General features: G+C 35.5%; 1 protein-coding gene across 2 annotated transcripts; it reads right to left on the reverse strand.

The window, feature by feature from the left end:
• Positions 1–16819: 16819 nt before the first annotated feature.
• On the reverse strand, positions 16820–19192 carry LOC120330320 (polycomb protein PHO-like). Of its 2 annotated transcripts, XM_039397222.2 has the most exons (2): positions 18213–19192; positions 16820–17666 (listed from the first exon to the last, which is right to left on the reverse strand). In XM_039397222.2, exons 1-2 carry the CDS (start codon positions 18547–18549, stop codon positions 17524–17526), a joined length of 480 nt encoding a protein of 159 aa, XP_039253156.2. In that variant the 5' UTR covers positions 18550–19192; the 3' UTR covers positions 16820–17523. The 2 variants fall into 2 exon arrangements, with proteins under 2 accessions (XP_039253156.2, XP_039253148.2); XM_039397214.2 differs by having other exon boundaries at positions 16820–19145.
• Positions 19193–19509: the final 317 nt, after the last annotated feature.

Consider the following 19509-nt stretch of genomic DNA (forward strand, 5'->3'; position numbering starts at 1 on the left):
CACGAAAAATTTTCGGGAATTGCATCCTCACGCAATAGTAAGTTTTCTGCACTTGTATTCCCTACCCTGATCGCTTGTATTTCTTCCGAAATCAATTTATAACAGTAAGTTAGCAAGCATTTCTAACCAATATGATGCACAACCTCATAAATCAAGCAAAGACGAATTAAAAGAGTGGCACAGACGAACTATACGTAAGAATATAGCCAAATGGATGCTGCGCACTTCTCGACGAGAGCACACTCAGTTGTTACGTCATAATATATTTATTTGTAGCCATATGTCATGAAAAGACAAAACGTTTAAATAAATAACGGATTGTTAATTAACAAACGATATTGAATGAACGATTAAAACGAACACCTAGTTTTATCAGATAATTCAGTCTTGCAACTTTTTATCTGTAGAAGAATGACATCGTTTCCGAGGCCTCGCTCGCGTGCCAAATGTGGCACGCGTTACAGGGGTTGCCCATCCCTGTAATAGGGTATTTGGAGGACAGGGATGTATAGCCTTGTCCTCCAAGTATATCAGTGGCAACTGCAAATGGCTTCAGAAGAGGTTTAATCTGACGAAAGAGCTCCCAGTCGAATTATTTTGGTGCAAATGTTTGGGCGTTTCTCAACTGTTGGGTCACTTAATGTGCTGATCACGGCCCATTGCAGTTCCAGCAATCTGTCTATCATGTAGTAGGTGCTGTTCCACCTCGTTGCAACATCTATAATCAGTTTTTTTGGTGTTATGCCTGAGCTGTGCATCCAAGATTGTGCCATCCATGTTTTTGTGAAAAAGAAGAGTTTTAGCGGAATTCATATTGGCCGCATTGTCACTCACTGCTGCAACCACCACCGAAGGGTTCAGGTTTCCCCTGTGTGGCGATCATCCAACGGTCTAACACCAAGCACAGCAGAACAAACATTGAAGTCCTTGTCAATGTAGTGGCAAGTAACTGCAAAATATCCCTGCATGTTTATACTTGTCCAGGCATCAAATGTTAAAGATGCATGAGAAACATCAGACAGCTTTTTTTTCAAGAAAGGCTTTTTTTCAGCAAACATGGTTTCTACTCTTCTGGCAATTGTCTGCCTCGATGGCATTGCATATGAAGGCTGCAGATTCTTCAATAGCTTCCTAAAGCCAACTTCATCAACGACTGACAAAGGCCTTATATCCGCCACCACAAATTCTGTAATTAGGCATGTTATTTCTTCTTGTCTAGCCCGAGAGATAGGGCGGAAATTATCCAATCTTAATTGCTTTGCTGAAGAACTGGTGCCTCTTGGCAGCTGTTCTTCTTCCAACTTTATTCCAGGATGTTTTCTCTTCATATGATTGCTCAAATTACTTGTCGTTTCGTGATAAGCAAATTTCTCATGACACCATTTGCATTCTGTCTCTGATTTTCCTGAATTGCTTTGAACAGGCGGTGAAAAATGCTGCCAAACATTCGATCTTCTACTCATTTTTATTAATACAGAGATATGGAATATGTTATTTTTGTATACTGGTATAGATTAGTTATTGCTTGTGCATAAATTTCCAATATTTAAGTGTTATGTTCTTTCCGAAATGCCCAGTCCTAGTCTGTTTTGATAATTTTGTCTTACCTGTCCCTCCTGACTTTCAGATAAAATGAGTGAAATTTGAATGACATGTTGAGAACACTATCAGACTATAGGCTGGTACCGTAGGTCTGAGACAGTACCGGTATGACAAATACAGTAATATTGGGAAATGACTACTGGATTAGACGGTTCATCTATACATGGACCGTACCTGGGTACTATGATAACACCAACGGTACATACGTATCTTACTGTCTTATAGATTAGGTTATCGACAAGTGACGTCATACGGGTACCGGTACGATACTGGCATGAAACGTCCATTTGTCACTATACGCTGATACGTACCGTACCCAGACACTATTAAATCATTACAAAAATATGCAAACCTACTAAATAAAGCCGCATTGTAATGCCATAACGTTCTGGGTTGACATGCCAGACATTGCCTACAAACGAGATGGACCTAAAACAATAAACCTAACGTGCGGACAAGCCCAAACCTGCCCAGATCACAACTTTCAGCAAAGCATGTGACGAGCAGTGCTCACGTGACATCCCATTTTCAGCGCATATGCGAGAGAATTATCGTAAACCGGTCATGCGAGCAGCGAGAGTTCTGTAAAACGCTAGCGCGGTGGTCGAAAGACTTTCTCTGTCGCATCAATGACATTAAACAACATGATGCGCAACTCCGGCATTTTTGGCCGAAGATCGTATCCGATAGCACGCTCCAATGCACATACTTGACGAGACGAAAACGAGCGAAGTGTGCTGCTTTCAAGGCATAGCAGTGGCACAAATGGTGTTCGTGCCTGCTTTGACAGTTGTTGTCGATTTTAATGATATTTTGGAAAATTGAAGGTAAAAAGAAATCGGAAAAAGGTAAGGTAAATACTATTGTTGTATATCACACACGGGCATAGCACTGTTAAGTACATGTGGGAAAGCCAGCTTTTGTCAAACACTTCGAAGTTATCAAATCAATACGGTACGTAGTTGCCCATTTGCCGAAATTGCATATTTACTTACCCTTTATGGTTTCAAATAGTTCATGCACCTCCATTTAGATTTTTCTAATCAGTGTAGAAATATATACTCATTGTTGTAGCATACTATTGTTCATTCACTTTTATTTGCGTATAAAATCAAAGGGTTAACAAGTTCACCTAACATTTCACTCATACCGGTCTATATTGTATAGTATGATCTCTCAAGTATTTGGAGCCACGAATGCTTGTAATTTTCTGACTAAACCCTTTTATTAGTTGATTTATATACCAAATTCAGTTAAACATTTTTTACATTAAACATGAGATATTGGATTTATTAGCTTTTCCATTCTAAATCATATAGGCTGCTTTATTTATTCTTAACGAAAATTAATAAATCTTCCTCTTTCTTCAGATGTGAAAGTTGTGGACAAACCTGTCTAAGCATTGTGAGACTCCTGCAGCACAAGAGGCAATAGCAAAAATAGTAAGTAAATCAATCAATAAATTAAGCCGACATAAAGCAAAACTTTCAACTATTCGTCTAATCTCAATTTCCTATTATTTATTCACAGGACAACTGTAGCAGAAGGGGAGACATCAGAAGTCTGGCGACATGTCAGTGTGATTCCAAGAAATATAATTAGAATACTCCATAAATGTTTGCAATAGAAGAACAACCTATGGAGGCATGCAAAAGCATTTGACCCTCCGGTAGAGTTGTGTATGGCCCCTACATCCTGCAAGGCTTGAGGAAAATAACTAAAAATTCCAATGCGTAAGATTGCATAAGCGGTCTTATTTGTGAAAAAGCACAAAACATGCCAGGCATACTTAAAACAGCTTTGAAAAATGAGGATTACGGGTCACTCACTACACCTGTGTTATATTTGGTTCATCAACTTTTGGTAGTAGGCTACTATAGAAGAAATTCAGGAAAGGGTATAATCATGATTCATGATAAAATACTGGTATATATTTTGGACAACTTCAATCTAGACCAAACTCGCGGCCCCAGAGAACTTCCAGTGCGGCCTCGAAAGCTTAACAATAATTGTAAAAGTATTTTGGAAGTTTTTTTTATCTAAATGTAACAGATTTTTCAAACTTTTTAAAGTGAAATTGAATATTGACACAGAAAACAATTTACTGAAAGTAGTTTTAAAAAATTAATTTTTTTTGTTCACATTTTAACCCATTTAAGAATACACATCAAGCTAGCAAAAGAATACTTGAATAAATCACTTGAGTGATTAAATAAACGCAAAGTACATGAAGAAGGTGGCATTTTCGAAGAAAATGGGAGTTGCAATATTTCTGCATTTCACAAAATTCTCTGAAGCACATTGTTTAATTTGTCATATTTCCATCAGTACAATGAAAAAACACAACAAGCTCAGCAGTCAATATGACAAATTCGAAGACCAACTTCGAACAGAAAATTTCCATGTGTTTGTATATTAATATAATTATACAACTTTTGTGTTACTAAATATCAATAATAATTCAAGCAATCCTATGCCATGCAATGTGGCGCGAAATGTCTTGTCGAAAAAATCTGTCATTTGTTTTTTTTACTGATCTATACATGAAATGATAAAAGTAACTTTTTTGCATTACTGGAATTAATTAAACATTCGCAAAGATCCAGATTAACCCATGATCATGTGACCTCGTTAGTTAGAGTTGGTACTATAAAATTATTTCATACTCGCCTTAGTATGCTGGTGACACAAAAAAGATGCCAAACGTCAGGTCAAATGTAATTAAAAAAAACATTGAGTTCATATTGTAGTATTTTTGTTAATTTTAGGTCCATATATTTAGATTAAGTCATTTTTTAGTGTATGAATTATTTTTTCCTTATCCAAAGCTTGTTCAAAAATGATTTTGATGGTTGTACATAGAATTTTATGATTTTTTGTAATAAATACAGTAACTTGCAATAATAGTGGAATGCAAATATTAACATGAAATTGCATTTGAAATTAAAGAAAATAATAAAACTTAATCCAACTGTTTAGTTGCATCCTAATATATGTCACAAACTAAAACTATCTTGAAAATATCTTTCAAGTATACATTATCAAAAACTATTTGCGGCCCTTTTTACAATTTCCAACATGCAATGCGGCTCTCGAAAACCCATGAGTTTGACACCACTGATCTATTCTAGACAATTCAAGCATTGCTTTGGGAAATAATATGGCTTCAATTAAATTGAAAAAAATCTTGCCGTATTAAATACAAAATCGTTGCTATCATAAAGGTAAACCAATTCAGCCACTGGGAATATATTGGCCTTCACAAAGCAATGGAGGCAAAATTGAGAGTCCATGAGCTATGAACTTTTGTTCTTTTCTTTGTCTTGAACTTTTCATACTCCACAGCCCCTATTAATTTTTTTTTTAATTTTAAATACATTGTGATGGTTATACATATCTTTAACTTGTATTTTCTGTAATGATGTATTATCTCAATGTGTCAAACTTTTAATTAGTGTGCATATTTTGCTTCCAGATGACATAAATGTATTGTCTTGTTTATTACCTCAGCTTGGAGTATTGACAAGAAAAAGGTGCCAGTAAATTCTTTGTTATAATCAGAATTCACAATTAATAGGAATTATAAACAGCCACCAATCAATGAGAATTACATGCGAAATCTCTCACAATAAATTTGTCTAATAATGTCTAATAAATTCACCTACTAAAGCAAGTTCGATAGGTGCAAACTTTGTGTTATGGAATTGTATCACAGCACCGTTAAGAGAAGTAAAAACAGTTTTGCTGTTTTGTATGACACCCTCTTTAAATGAAATTTCAATGTTTAAGCGCAAACATTAAAATTACTAACTTTAAACTTTGTCATTATCTGCAAAATGTCCCACACAAATCTTTACGCTATCGCGTTTGTAATCTTCTCTGATAAAAAAAAAAGTCTATGATGTCCAGAATTACTCTTTACAGCTTGTATGTCATTCCAGCTTTCCAAGTGTACAAAACTTCTTAGATATAGAGATTATTTTCTTTCGTTACAGGCGCAAAAAGGCAGGTACTAAACGTAAAGAGGACGCCGATTAGCAAAAGCAAGCGGAAAACGATCGCGAAAGGCGACGAGAAATATGTGCATTGGAGCGTATCATGAAATACAATCTTTCGCATGTAGCCTTATGGAGTGACGTCAGAGTTGCCTATCATGTTGTTTAATGTCATTGGTCGCATGTACTTTTTCTATGACGTCAGGATTCGAAAATTGACCTAAAAACGATTCGAATAATTTGCGATTTGATTCGATTGCGAATATGTAGTTCGTTTGAACAGCCCTATCAACAACCCAATAAGACCAAAATGTTAAACAAAAAGATACACATTTTATTATTAGGTTATTGTAAAATTCCTGGTGTAAGTATCGCTACTTTCACAGAACCTATTTTAACAAACTGACATAACTACAATACAAATTATACTACAGAAACTTGCACTATTTTTGCGGTACATGTCATGATATTAAAATATGCGTATCGCAAATTTTCAACAAGGTGTACATTGCCAGAATAATATCCAAAAAATATACCACATTCATGGAATGAAGGATAACGGCGTATATTAATTAAGTTCACAAGAACATATAATAATCTGTGTGTATAAAATAATATATTATCTAATTGACTTGAGCTCTTGCCACAGGTCTACAAGCAAACCGTTTTTCAATAATTTTATTTGTCTTATTTTTATTGAGAAAACGTTTTAAAATTTTAAAAGCGATATTGTGGCAAGATAGGAAATTATATTTCAAGCACCTTTATTTGTCAGAAAAGTAACAGACGAACATATATTATGAAAGGCATTAGTATTTGCGCGAAATATAGTTCGCGCATAAATACGAGTGCTTTTTTGGATGGGTGGCATAAATATTGGGTAAAACTATCAATGTTCAAATATTTATCAGGTGTGTAAGACCTAAAAAGAGTTAGGAACGATTGTGGGCATTCATCGGGATTGACACTTTTCATAGAAACAAACAAACAATTTAAACCCCGTGTCTTTATAGGGTTCCCCCGGAAACATCGAGGCTAATTTTTCACTGTTGGATATCGATAAAATTACAATCAAGTTTTATCAACGAGAACGTAGAAGACATGATGGCGTGGATAGATCATCTAGTAAATATTTTACATTTTTCGACGCAAAAGAAACGAAATATCCTGCCAATAATGAGTTGATAGGAGCTGCAACACCAGTCGCGGTGGCTAGTTTTTAAATTTTGTACCTTGTAATGTACATGCTTCGATGAAATTCATTAGGCCTTACAATGTGCTAGCCATGAGATCGTTTACATTCTATAATTTTTGGAGCAACTGTTGCAACAGCTCGTTAAATTAAGAAACATTTTTCTGAGAAAATTCATTTCATCAGCTTCTGGAATGATTGCTTTAAACTTTCGGCATGGTGTGAACATGTATCATAATACCAGTTCAAATAGTATCTGATTTAAACGTATGCATTAGGTTAATGATGTTTCACATTTGCGAAGGAAAGCGATGTGTGTTTTTTATACGGAACGTTGCTACGTTATCGCGTAACGAAGTAATTAGCGAACGTTGTTGTTTAACTCAAGTTGGCGCAGTGGACATTTCAAGAATTGGAGAACATTGAATGAAATAACTTATACAATTTTACTGGTGCACGACAAATTACCGTATTTCTCCGTGTATAATACGCATTCGTGTATATTACGCAGGGCTCGTTTAGAGTGTGAATCGTATGAAAATACAAGGGTCCATGCATAATACGCACGGCCGAATTCCTCACTTGCGCGACCTTAGTTTGTATTTTCAAGAAGAAAAACAGAAATAACGGACGACAACAACAATTAAACTATCGATTTAAAGTCCCGTTCTTATACACTGGTTATTGAAATAGATGAGTTGCCCTGTGTCAGACAGGATAGTTCATTCCGTGAGTGTGATTCTACTGCAACAAGCATGATCTGGTTATAATGGACTTCGTCACATAAAATAATAGAAATAGGGCGGAAAAGACGCATGTGATAAGTATTCGGCAATTGCGTGTAAAATATCGATCAGGATTATTTTGAATTTTCCTATACCAATGTATTATACACCCCCCCTAATTTTGGAGAAAATTTCACGCTTTTCAATTTTGCGGATGATAATCGCGATATTTTATCTCCATCTCATAATTATTCTCCTAAATTGTCTTTCAAACAACATAAAACTTATCTGCATATAATATAAGGTTCGTGAGATATGAGGTTGCATAACTCACACGGGATGATAAGATAACTATCGCAACTTTCACGAAACCGCACGATACCAGTATGATTCCACGAGGCAAATAGCAAAAGAAAAACAATGAAATTACCCGAATGAAATGCAAAACAGTAAAAAATCTTCAACCAAATTGACGAACGAGACCTCCTGACGAAGCTAAAACAAACCGACGCTGCCGCGTTCCCCCGATTCGCTGGACAAAAAATGACGTCCGATATGCATCGTTGCACTCGGTGTCTCCACTTGGTTTATAGTCACTTTGCTTAATCCCAACGCCGTTGATCCTCACGTTTCCATGAATGGCAATCAGTTGCTTGAGTGCGGGCCTCAACTAACTATCTGATTAGACCAGCGTTCCCCAACCTTTTTTGGTCGCGGACTATTTTCTCACCGGCGAAATCCTTTGCGGACTCAAGGTGCGTTTATTGCAACCGTATACTCTGTGTGAACAGGCAATAAAACCGAACACAACAGAATTTTAACAAATTTCAACAATGGCCTTTTCTGTCGCACAATATTCAATCCATGACAACGACGAGAATTTAAGATGTATTCCTAGTTTAACTTAATTGTGTTCGTGATAATTCGCGGTTGCGTCGAATTACGACAAGATGAAAGCATTACTTCTCTAAAATACAATGGCAATCTGTGAAAATAATAATGTGAGAATATATTGCCCGATTACTTAGTTTTGATACATATTTTTTGCGATCTTGCGAATTTGTTATCGCCGTTAGAAAAATCCTACTATCTGATATAAATTTTTAGAAAGTACAAGTTGAAATAGTACTTATTAAAAATATACTTTTAAAGTATATTAATAAATCAAAAAAACATATTCTTCGGTATGATTTAATATTAATTTTATTGTGATCATTTTAATCTGCGGTTGCGTTGACGAAATAAAAGCAATACTTCTCAGAAAATATGATGACAATCCGTGAGCACTAAAATGTGTGGTAAAGTGCCCGATTATATTCTGTTTTGATTCGTTTTTTTGTGAATTCGTCAAATCTGAGCTGTTTGTACAACACCTACGGGAGTACTGTACATACCGATGTGGAGGCAGTAAAGCAAAGAATCCTAAAGGAAATGCCCTGGTACGGCAGCATCCAAAATTTTGCGATTTGTTCTTCGTTTCATTCTTAGTATTTTGTATTGCCGTTTTTCAATTTAGAAAATTTGGGTTGCCACCATTGACACCAACCAGAAAAAAAAAATTTTCCTCGTTGTGGCGAAGCGTGTGTAGACTCGTGTTTTCGTCGGAAATCCGCAAGTGAGTTGTGAAATACGGTTCCATTACATTTGAACCCACGACAATTGCACCTGCATACTATTGCACCTATGGAATTTTCTTTGGTTTTACGGATATTTCAACCCATACTAACCCTAACCTATGGGTTTTAGCACCCGCATATAGATTGGATCCGCGGATATCCACATGGGTTCAAATGTACGGTCACCGTGAAATCCAATCGTCTGATTAAGCGCAAGTGACCTATCGCGTCACCTGTTACCAAATTTTCGAATAGTAAATTGCTATTCTAATAGTTGAATGTTCGATCCGTTAATCAAGTTTACATTTGACGCTCAAGATCTTCCGTTTATCGCAATATCACAAACAAACATTCAATTAACAGCGTACTGCTGGCATATATTGGTCATTGTTACTGCAACAGCTTAGGTGTTCCAAAAGTATAACAGCCCGTAAGTTCAATACATTCGAGTATCTTTTGTTTGATTATTTCTGGCCCAAGCCTCTTTTTTGCAATTTATTTTTGTGCGTGCGCTGGTGGGCGGGCACATAATATCTCTCATGTTTTAAACTTTTTTAAGGTTTTGCTCGCCCTCCAGAATTCTCCATTTTAAATTTGTGTATATTATTGAGTATTCAAATAAACTATCTATCTATCAATTTAAATCGCAACGTGGATGAATTTCTGACTCGTTGCGGACTCATTCAAACGCTCCGCGGACTCGGGTTGGATTAGACGTAGCGTCTAAACGGCTGGACCAATCTGAATGAAATTTTTCACACGAGTTATCCTATCTCCCTAAGGTCCGAATGGATGTTTCGTTTCCATGGCAATGACGAATAACGCGCTGATTAATATGAAATTTCTATTTTTGCACGACTTGTCGCTGTTTTATCGCCAACCGAGTTGAGAATTGAAATTCCAAGAATGCTACCTTCCGCTCAGAAGAAAACTCTTTCCAATGGCTCGTCGTTGGTCTCGATACTCCACAAACTGGAGAAGCCTTAGGATTTTTGGTAAACATGATTTTTTTAAATTTTAGCCATCGCACATCAGTCACGAGAGTACGTTCACAACGCGCAGCGCTCAAAATGAACTGGCCTTTGGCAACTGGCCTTTTGGCAACCCGCTCGCTTACATAATCGCACCGCTGTTAAGATCCTCAAGTTTCCATGAATGGCAATCAGTTGCTTGAGTGCGGGCCTCAACTAACAGCGGAGATCCTGGGCGCCTATCGGCTTGTTTTTATTATGAAAAACATAAATGTGAAAGATTTATATTGCATTTTGAGCAATAATCATTGATTTATGCTTAATAGAAAATTCTATCAAAATCATGGAATCCACAAAAATCTATTTCCCTACCTTATCTGTGATGAAAACTTTTCATCAGAGCCAAGTTTAGAAAAGCATATACTTTTGCACATTGACTATGAAACTGGCGATTTGAATGAATATGCAACTGGTATGCAATGTCGAGAAAGTGGTTTTGATCGATAAAACTGATGTACCGGTAACCTATACAAATAATACTAAATCAGACAAGGGTCAAATTTACAAGCCAACAATGCGGAAACACTTCAAACAAATTGGAATTTAAACAGGCATATGAGAACTCATACTGGTGAAAAACCTCATATATGTAAGCAATGTGGAAAGTGTTTTCACAGCGATTTAATTTAAAACTGCTAAGCGAAATCATACTCGAGAAAAACCGCACGTGTGTGAACAATGTGGAAAGGGCTTTTTTTTACAAGAGCATACGCATACAAGAGAAAAACCTCATTCTTGTAAACATTGTGGGAAAAGTCTTTCACAATTTTCTGGTTTGCTAAAGCATGAACGATGTCATACAGGAGAGAAACCATATATTTGTAAACAATGTCGTAAATGTTTTTCAAATTAATCTTGTTTACGTAGTCATGAGCGAACTCATACCACAAACAAACGAATGTGCTTCATTCACATAAGTATTAATTCATACAGACACAACGTGCGAAAAAAAGCGTCACTGAAATGAAAGATTAACAAAAATATGTCCAAGGATGCAATGCGAATGTTTTTATGTCAAAATTTGAATACAATCTCAATAATTGTTTAATAGCGCATTATTTCCCTCACACTAAGCGAGGTATCTTCATCCACCTATGCCAACATAGTTAGCTTAAATCAGTGTCACTAAAGTTAAATTTGGTTATCATGCGCCTTTTTTCTTGTATCGACATAATTAATCAGAGTTGTCTTCCATCTCTGTAAGTTCATTTTTGACTTCTATGCATCCTTCTGAATATTTTCGCTAATGAATGAAAAATTTGAGAAGAATGTTTCAACATATTAAACCTGTGGCAGCGAATGTTTTTAGCATGGATGCTCAAACTAGATTTTTATCGAAGCAATTACATAGTCTTCAAATTGTAATAATGACAATGAAAAATTGTACTAATCATGACTTTTTGTGAAGGGCAAATAAACATCTATCTTAAATACCATATATTTTATGGCAGGTGTTTTTTTTGCGTGTGAGAATATTTTCAAATGCAATAATTATCTGTTGTTCATCTCTGATCTTATGTTAGTACTACAAAGGTGCCCGTCCAAAAGTCGCCACCGCTGCTTTAAGAGTTAGATTGACCTATACGTTCCCTTCGAAATATTACGCAAAATCTAAAATGTGATCTAAATTATCCGTAAATATTGTTTTATTCCAAATGTAACAAAACTCATTTTTCGCGATATAACTTTATATTTTCGGAAACGGGGTGTCTCGAAACGTAAACTGTGATCTGAATTAACCATAAAACGCATTTTTGCGATACAACCTTGTATTTTCAGAAACAGGTGTCCTGAAAAGTGAAATTTGATCTAAATTAATCTCAAATAGTGTTTTATCTATCGTCTAGCGTCTGGTACACATCGGGGAGAACTCCAAGCCCGCGAAAAGTCATTTAATATAAAATAGAGACTGTTTTACGTATTCCAAAAAATTAAGATTGTTGCAATCGGGAAATTGCCAGTGAATCGTATTCTATTTTGCCTGTCCTTACGGGTGTCAGACTTTCTGAAGAATGGAACAAAGACTCATCAAAATTGCACTATAATTCATCGATAGTCACAAGACCACTTTCATTCAAAGAAACGCACTGCGTCGTATTCCAACATCTAGCCGCCGCAGGAGAACGGATTCGGTGTGCTTGTATAAAAATCATATTATAAACAAGAATTTTGCCGTAAATGCAGGGGCTTTATCTTCCATGTCTGCACCCCATAGGTTAGAATTTCAGCAAATATCATTATGTAATGCAAAATTGGGTTACAAAAGTACTAGTACGCAGTCCCTAAAAAACACTGCGAAAGTGCTTCGCAATTTTCACAAAAAAATGAGCGAATAGTGAATCCTGTTGTGAGCAATATTTTAAACGCTTAGTTCTTCCTTTTAGTTCAGTAAATTTTAAAAATCTTGTCCAATCAGCTAAATGTGGAAATGATAATGTGAATTCTATTTTTTAAAATTCAGATTTTACCAGATAAGTGTCTATTTCAAAATATTATTTTCATAGTTTTTTTGTATACATTTCTGTACTGTATTTTGTCCTCTTCATGGCCGAGTTAGAAATTACAATGGTTTGGCATATTTTTTAACACTAATTTGATAACATTGGGAGGGGGATTCCTAAACTTGAACCCACCCATGTCATATGTCAGCCTTTTTTAATTAACGGGTCGAATATTATATTTTTTATCATAATGGGTCACAGATATTTAATTAATGTTTATATCTATAAGAAACTTCTGAAACAAATCTTACAAGCTTCTGTTGGTGTTGGTGTAGTTTTGGGCTTTACTTATGCAACACTTCTATCAGAGACTTTTTATGCCACGCGATTTTATAAAACTAGAGTACGTAAACACACATATAAATTATCAAAAACGTTCGGGATAATGCGGCAAATTATTTTACGGTTCCAAGAGGGAATTCCACTCTGATAGTGTCATATTTTTCAATCAGCTTTCAACCATCTTGAGGCACTTCTACACTGCCCCATTGTTATTTCGGATTTCTAGGTTTTTATTTCAAGTCTGAAAGATTTTGTTTTCTTAACGGCATTGTAGGCGAGAAACTAATAAAGTGCAAAGTAACATCTAGGATAGGATTTACATATTTATCCCGTTAACATCTAGTTCTCGTATAACCCCTAAATCAGTCTGCAGATGCACTTCCGAAAAAGACAAGACGTTGCGAGAAATGAACAGGTCAATTGCATTGTTATGTCATAAATTAGGGGTTTTGAAAATTATCATATCGGCCCCGAAAATTAACAATTCGTATATGAGAGATCGCAGCCCTGACTGCCCAACTGACGGTAAATTATATTAGTTCAATTATTGTTTGATTAATTAATGCCGGTTTATCAATTTTTATCACCGATATGTCAGCATTTTTATTTCATTCGTGCCTTGGCGGGTCACGAAGAAAACGCGGTGGGTCACTTTGTGACCCGCGGTTCAGTGGTTCGCCATCCCCGTCATATGCCTAATTTTTTTAAAGATTTGATGTCAACCAATGAAATTAAAATATATTTTTCTTTTGATGTAGAATATGTGATACTTATTGTTTTTTAAAAACCGATATTGGTAATGATAATTACCGTAACATAATGAGGGACTAAGGACGGAAGTGTATATGGCAGAGCCGTTGATTTGGGTGTCTCGTTGCTGTATAATAATGGTGATCCAGTTGGTGCATTCATGAAATTTCAATGAGAACTTTAACAATTGCAAATTACTAATTTTTCCAAATTTGTAAGCCTCTTTTGTGAGCCAGCAAATGGCGTATTGATAAATTTAAATATCGCTAGAGACAGAGAAATCGCTTTATTTCTATGTTATTTATGATTCTCTCATCGGTAATTGTTTTTCTTTTTTCCAAATTGAAACTAACATGCTAGAAAGCACGCCAAGAAGTTTTGTCAAATTTCCCAATTTTAATTATTTATATAACAAGAGAGCCATGACGTCATAGCAAAAAATGAAAGTAATAGCCTTCTGGAGTAAAATTCCATCTTTAACCACTGAAAATTTCAAAGCAATTGATCAAAGAGAAAAAAACGATACAAAGAACAGCATAAAAACAAACTGATCGTTATGTCCACTACGTGTCCAATAAATGTTTCAGTGTCATGAGATACCGTGTTTGTTTGTTTGTTCTGGATGCTTGAGTATATTATGAATATACCATAGACATCACAAATCATAGCACTAAGCACCACAAGAGAGAAAGAGCTCGACAGTAACATCCAGCGACATAAATAAATCATTAATAATGAACGACTTAAATATCATCTTATGATGATCACAAAAATATAAATTGGTTTTATTGCGTTTTACGTCAATGGTCATTTCGAAATATTTATTACTTTTGCATTATGGAAAACTATATCGTTGTTGGCACAAAGGGGTTTACGAGCACGCAATTGTGTCTCTCAGAAATGTAATAACGAAATATCTTATGTGCGATTTATGAAAGGTTTTGTACAAATTTTCGCACATTCTCGATATTTACGCACGATCGTCGTTGAAAAAAACCACTTTCTAATCACTTGCAATCGTCAGGATATAATAGGATTTACATATTTATACCGAGGGAGAGGAGAGCCGATAATGCGGCTTAATCATATGGCGAACCACGAACTCTCATTCGGTTACAAGTCCATGTCGGTATAGGAATAGTTTAGTCCGTGGTTCCCAAACTTTTTGTACCATCGCCCCCCTGCAGTAGTTTATACAACTTCATCGCCCCCCGGTTCTGCAAAAAATTGTAAAGTCTGAAACAAATATATTACAGACCAAATTAGGAGACAAATCATAGTTTATAGTGTTTTTCAATGAGATGGATGAGCATGGTGTTCTTCAGCGATTTTTTTACTACATATATCTGAAATTACCCCGTTTACTGATAGAAAGGCGATTTCGTTGTTTTGATAGCAATAGTAGCCGAGCTGAAAACCCCTTTTCCACCATATAAGAGGTCGAAAATGAGAGAATCGAGGGTTCTTCCTCCTTAAAAACCGCCATGTACTCTTACCTTAAGCATTTATCTCCCCAATTTCACCTTAAAATAGAAAACAAACTTAATTTTCCCAAACTTATATTAATGATTTTTGTACATCTCATTCATCCCTACAGCCTGATGACCTGCACCAAAATACATGATAAATAACGGTCTTCGGTAAAATTCATCCCCGATTTCTCATCCTACCACGTCCTCCAGTCCGATCACCTGTCCATAGAATTATCAGCCATTAATTTGGATTTGTGGACTCGGATGGCCCAAGGATCAGCAAATGTTACGTCGCTCGCGGGACAAAATTTAGAGTTGCGAGTCGCATATATTTTTTGAAAGATAAAAACGGGACATTGTGCGAAAACTGCGACAATTCGTGAACTCACTCTTCTCAGTCGTCTTATTGAAAAATTATTACAATGACAGTTAATGTGACACTGTCTTGTTGCTGCATCACGCTTGATAGCTTTACGACGCCAAAATCTAAATGGGCATCACTAATTCTTCGCTTGTTTTTTGTAATGTTCATTTTCAAAAATAATTGTTCGCACAAATCGAAGTGAATATTTTTGCATGGTTTGTGAAATTTTGATAAAGATTATCTTACAAAAATTAAGCAGTGATGAATCTCTCGAATAGAATATGAGTTTTATTTCCTTATTGCATTGCAATATGTTCGAATATTTACTGCGCTATTGAACCCTTGCTCTCAGCATCAACTTTTCTGCATGTTTCCATTTGTCTAATTATATTTAAATTGTGGGCTCGTTAAACGAGTAGCTGTTCAATCTAATTTTTAGGAGATAATATAATTTATTATAAACGTGTCGAAAAATAGTAATTTAATTCTCGAGCGTAGATAATAAATAAAATTTATTCATCGTTAAAACCGCCGTTTGGATTTTTCCCGGGCATAGACTTTCTTGTTTACTTCGTGACATTGGCCAATCACGATGCAATATACAAAAATAAACGTAACAATGCCCCCTTTCGCATCCGCTCAGACATATTTCTCACTCAGACAGATTTTCAGGCGTGGTCGTGAACATTACCTCATTTTCTTAAAATAAGCACCGAAAATTTTAGAATGGTAAAGTATAGGAAGAATTTACGTCGGGGAAAGGTCCATTCAGTGAAGCGTCCCGCGCCAGATTATTTTACTCCGGCCGTATTTTGTGCCGACTACTGGGATACGCAAATTACCCGTACCTTACTGCGAGGACGAGTCCAGCAATCCGTTCGCGTGTGGCATCGCCCACGTGATTCAAACTTACGAAAGCACGCAGAGTACAATGATCAAGTGCACGATGCGCCGACCAAAAACAGGTTTTGCGAAATCCAGTGAATGAATCTCCAGTATTTTACGCTGATAAGTGGTTATATGCTTTGAAGTAAATATCAGGTTATCAATATATAAACTGTTTTGCAAGGTCTACCCAGCAAAAACATTTACAAAAGTTTGTTTGATATCAAAACGATATATTTGTTTGAAAAAGTATGCCAAAAATATCTAAATTTCGCCCAGCTAACGGCCAAGCGCGATAGAACTACATTAAATATCGTTATTTATATCTAGTGATAATAGAGTTAATTTTAATGTGTTTTGGTTCGTAAAACCCCATAGTCATAAGTGTCATATTTAGGCACACAAAGGTTTCATGTCATCGTTTATTGTAAAAAACTGTTGATTACAAATATAATAATTATTAGTAATTTACAAAGCGAGGACGGACTAACAATGTTATTTAAAAAGATAGACAGGTCGAGCTGTTTAATGCGCAAATGTGAGTAGGTGATATTATCTACGCGAATGTCAAAAAGATTTCGAATCATCTTAAAAAAATTTAAAAACTATTCTATAGATTCAATTTCACCTTTGCTAATTATTCATGCTTATAGAGTGTATCGTGTGTGTGTGTCAGTAAATGTTTTTCCAACGACTCTATCGGTGTTAACACTTATTTACAAACATATGGCTTCTCTACAGTACGATGAATTCTCTCATATCTATGTGAACTGGATACATGCAAACATTTACTACCACATTCTTTACAAACGTAGGGTTTCTTTCAAGTAGGAGTTTGTGCATGCACTTGTAAATGAGATGACTGCAAAAAACTCTTTCCAGATTGTGCAAAATTATAGGGTCTCTCTTCTTTATGAATTCGTTCATGCTTTTGCAAACTAGATATTTGCAGAAAAAACCTTTCCACATATAGGGGATTCACCCCAGTATGAGTTACCTCATGCCTACGTAAAAGAAATAACTGTAAAAATTCTTTCCACATTGTTTACAAATATAAGGTTTCTCTCCAGTGTGAGTTCACTTTTAAAGTAAATGAATGCCATTGTTTTCAATCATGATATTTCTCTCCAGTATGAATTATCATATGTTTTTGTAAATATGATTTCAATAAGAAATCTTTTCCACATTTTCTGCATATATGAGGTTTCTCTCCAGTGTGTTTTCGCTCATGTACTTTTAAATTGGATAAATCTGAAAAACACAATTCACATTGTTTACAAACATGGGGCTTCTCTCCAGTATGAGTTCTTCCATGCCTCCGTAAATGAGATAATCGCGAAAAACACTTTCCACATTGTTTACAAATATAAGGTTTCTCTCCAGTGTGATTTCGTTTATGTCTAAGTAAAGCAGATGAACAAGAAAACCGCTTTTCGCATTGTTTACAAACATAAGGTTTTTCTCCGGTATGTGTTCGCTCATGCACACGTAAAACAGATATACACGAGAAACGCTTTTCGCATTGTTTACAAGCATAAGGCTTTTCTTTGCTGTGAGAACGCTCATGCACTTGCAAATGAGATTGTTGTGAAAAGCCCTTTTTACATTTCTCACAAATATAAGGTTTTTCTCCAGTATGAGTTCGCTTATGCACTTGTAAATTGGATAATTGTGAAAAAGACTTCCCACATTGTTTACATATATAAGGTTTTTCCCCAGTATGAGTTCTCATATGTCTGTTTAAATGTGACTTTGATTTGAAGTTCTTCCCACACTCTTGGCAAAGAATTCGTTTACCTCCATTGCTGGTTTGTAAATTTGACCCTGGTCTGATGTTAGTATTTATATAGGTTACATCAATTTTCCCAGTACCAGTTTCATCGATCGAACCACTTTCTTGACATTGCGCAGGAACATCGAGTTTTTTTTCACCATCACTTTGTGGAGAAGTTACACTTGCAATATCTTTTCCGTAATGCCTCTTCATAATGTTGATAGGCATACCATTTGCATATTCATTCAAATCGCCAGTTCCATAGTAAATGTGCAAAAACATATGCTTTTCCAAACTTGGCCCTGATGAAAAGTTTTCATCACAGATAAGGCAGGGAAACACATTTTCAGTGGATTCCATGATTTTGATAAAAATTCTATAGTTCAGAATATTTAAGAAATCATGTATTTTTTATGCTTTAAAATCAATGATTATTGCATAAAATGTAGTTCACATTCATGTATTTATAACACAGTAATGAAAGAAAATGATAAATCAATACCAATTAAACTAAATACACACAAAATAAAACAAAGGTATCATGAAGGAAACCTCAGCTTGTGAGATAGAACATACGGTAACTATGATATATTATCTAATCATGTTATAGGCCTGGGATATATAATCAGCATAGCACTGACACACACGCAGGAACAGAGAAAACAAACAATGATACACCGACATTGATTAGCTCGGACACCCCAGGCTTCACACTGTCCTCATCTTTCCTGATGTTCTATATCTCAAGTAAATGAATGTTTGAACTGCTTTTATATTCGAATTACCTGATTCCAAGACAAAAGAGCAACTTGACTCATCTATTCGAAGAGAAGTCAAATGTTCATCTGCTAAATATTAGACTCTTATTGCCAAAGAAACTGTTGCTGAATATTTTTATGTAAAATTAATCCTATACAGAGAAACACATCTGACATAAAATAAACTAGCAATTAATGCTTGGGTATTTGGAGAGCTGCTTTTATAGTTGAATTATCTTATTCCAAGAACAAAGAGCAAGCTGACTCATGTAAGCAAGGATAAGCCGAATGTCTAACTGTCAAAGAAACTGTTACATAATTGTCTAGTAGAATTGATCCTACGCAGAAAAATTACATCAGGCATAAAATAAACAAAACGGATGTTTCCTCGACTTCGTGTTTTTGTTAGTTTTTGGAAACAAGCCAAAAAATAATGATTAGAAAATTTCAAAAAATGAAATGATCAGCCACTCAAACATTTCAAAATGTTATTGATTTTGCTCAAAGCAACAACAGTTGTAAGATTAAAATTTTCTTGATAAAACTGCTCAATATATATATA

The sequence above is a fragment of the Styela clava genome, chromosome 5 (genome assembly GCF_964204865.1).
Source record: "Styela clava chromosome 5, kaStyClav1.hap1.2, whole genome shotgun sequence".
Classification (NCBI taxonomy): Eukaryota; Metazoa; Chordata; class Ascidiacea; order Stolidobranchia; family Styelidae; genus Styela; species Styela clava.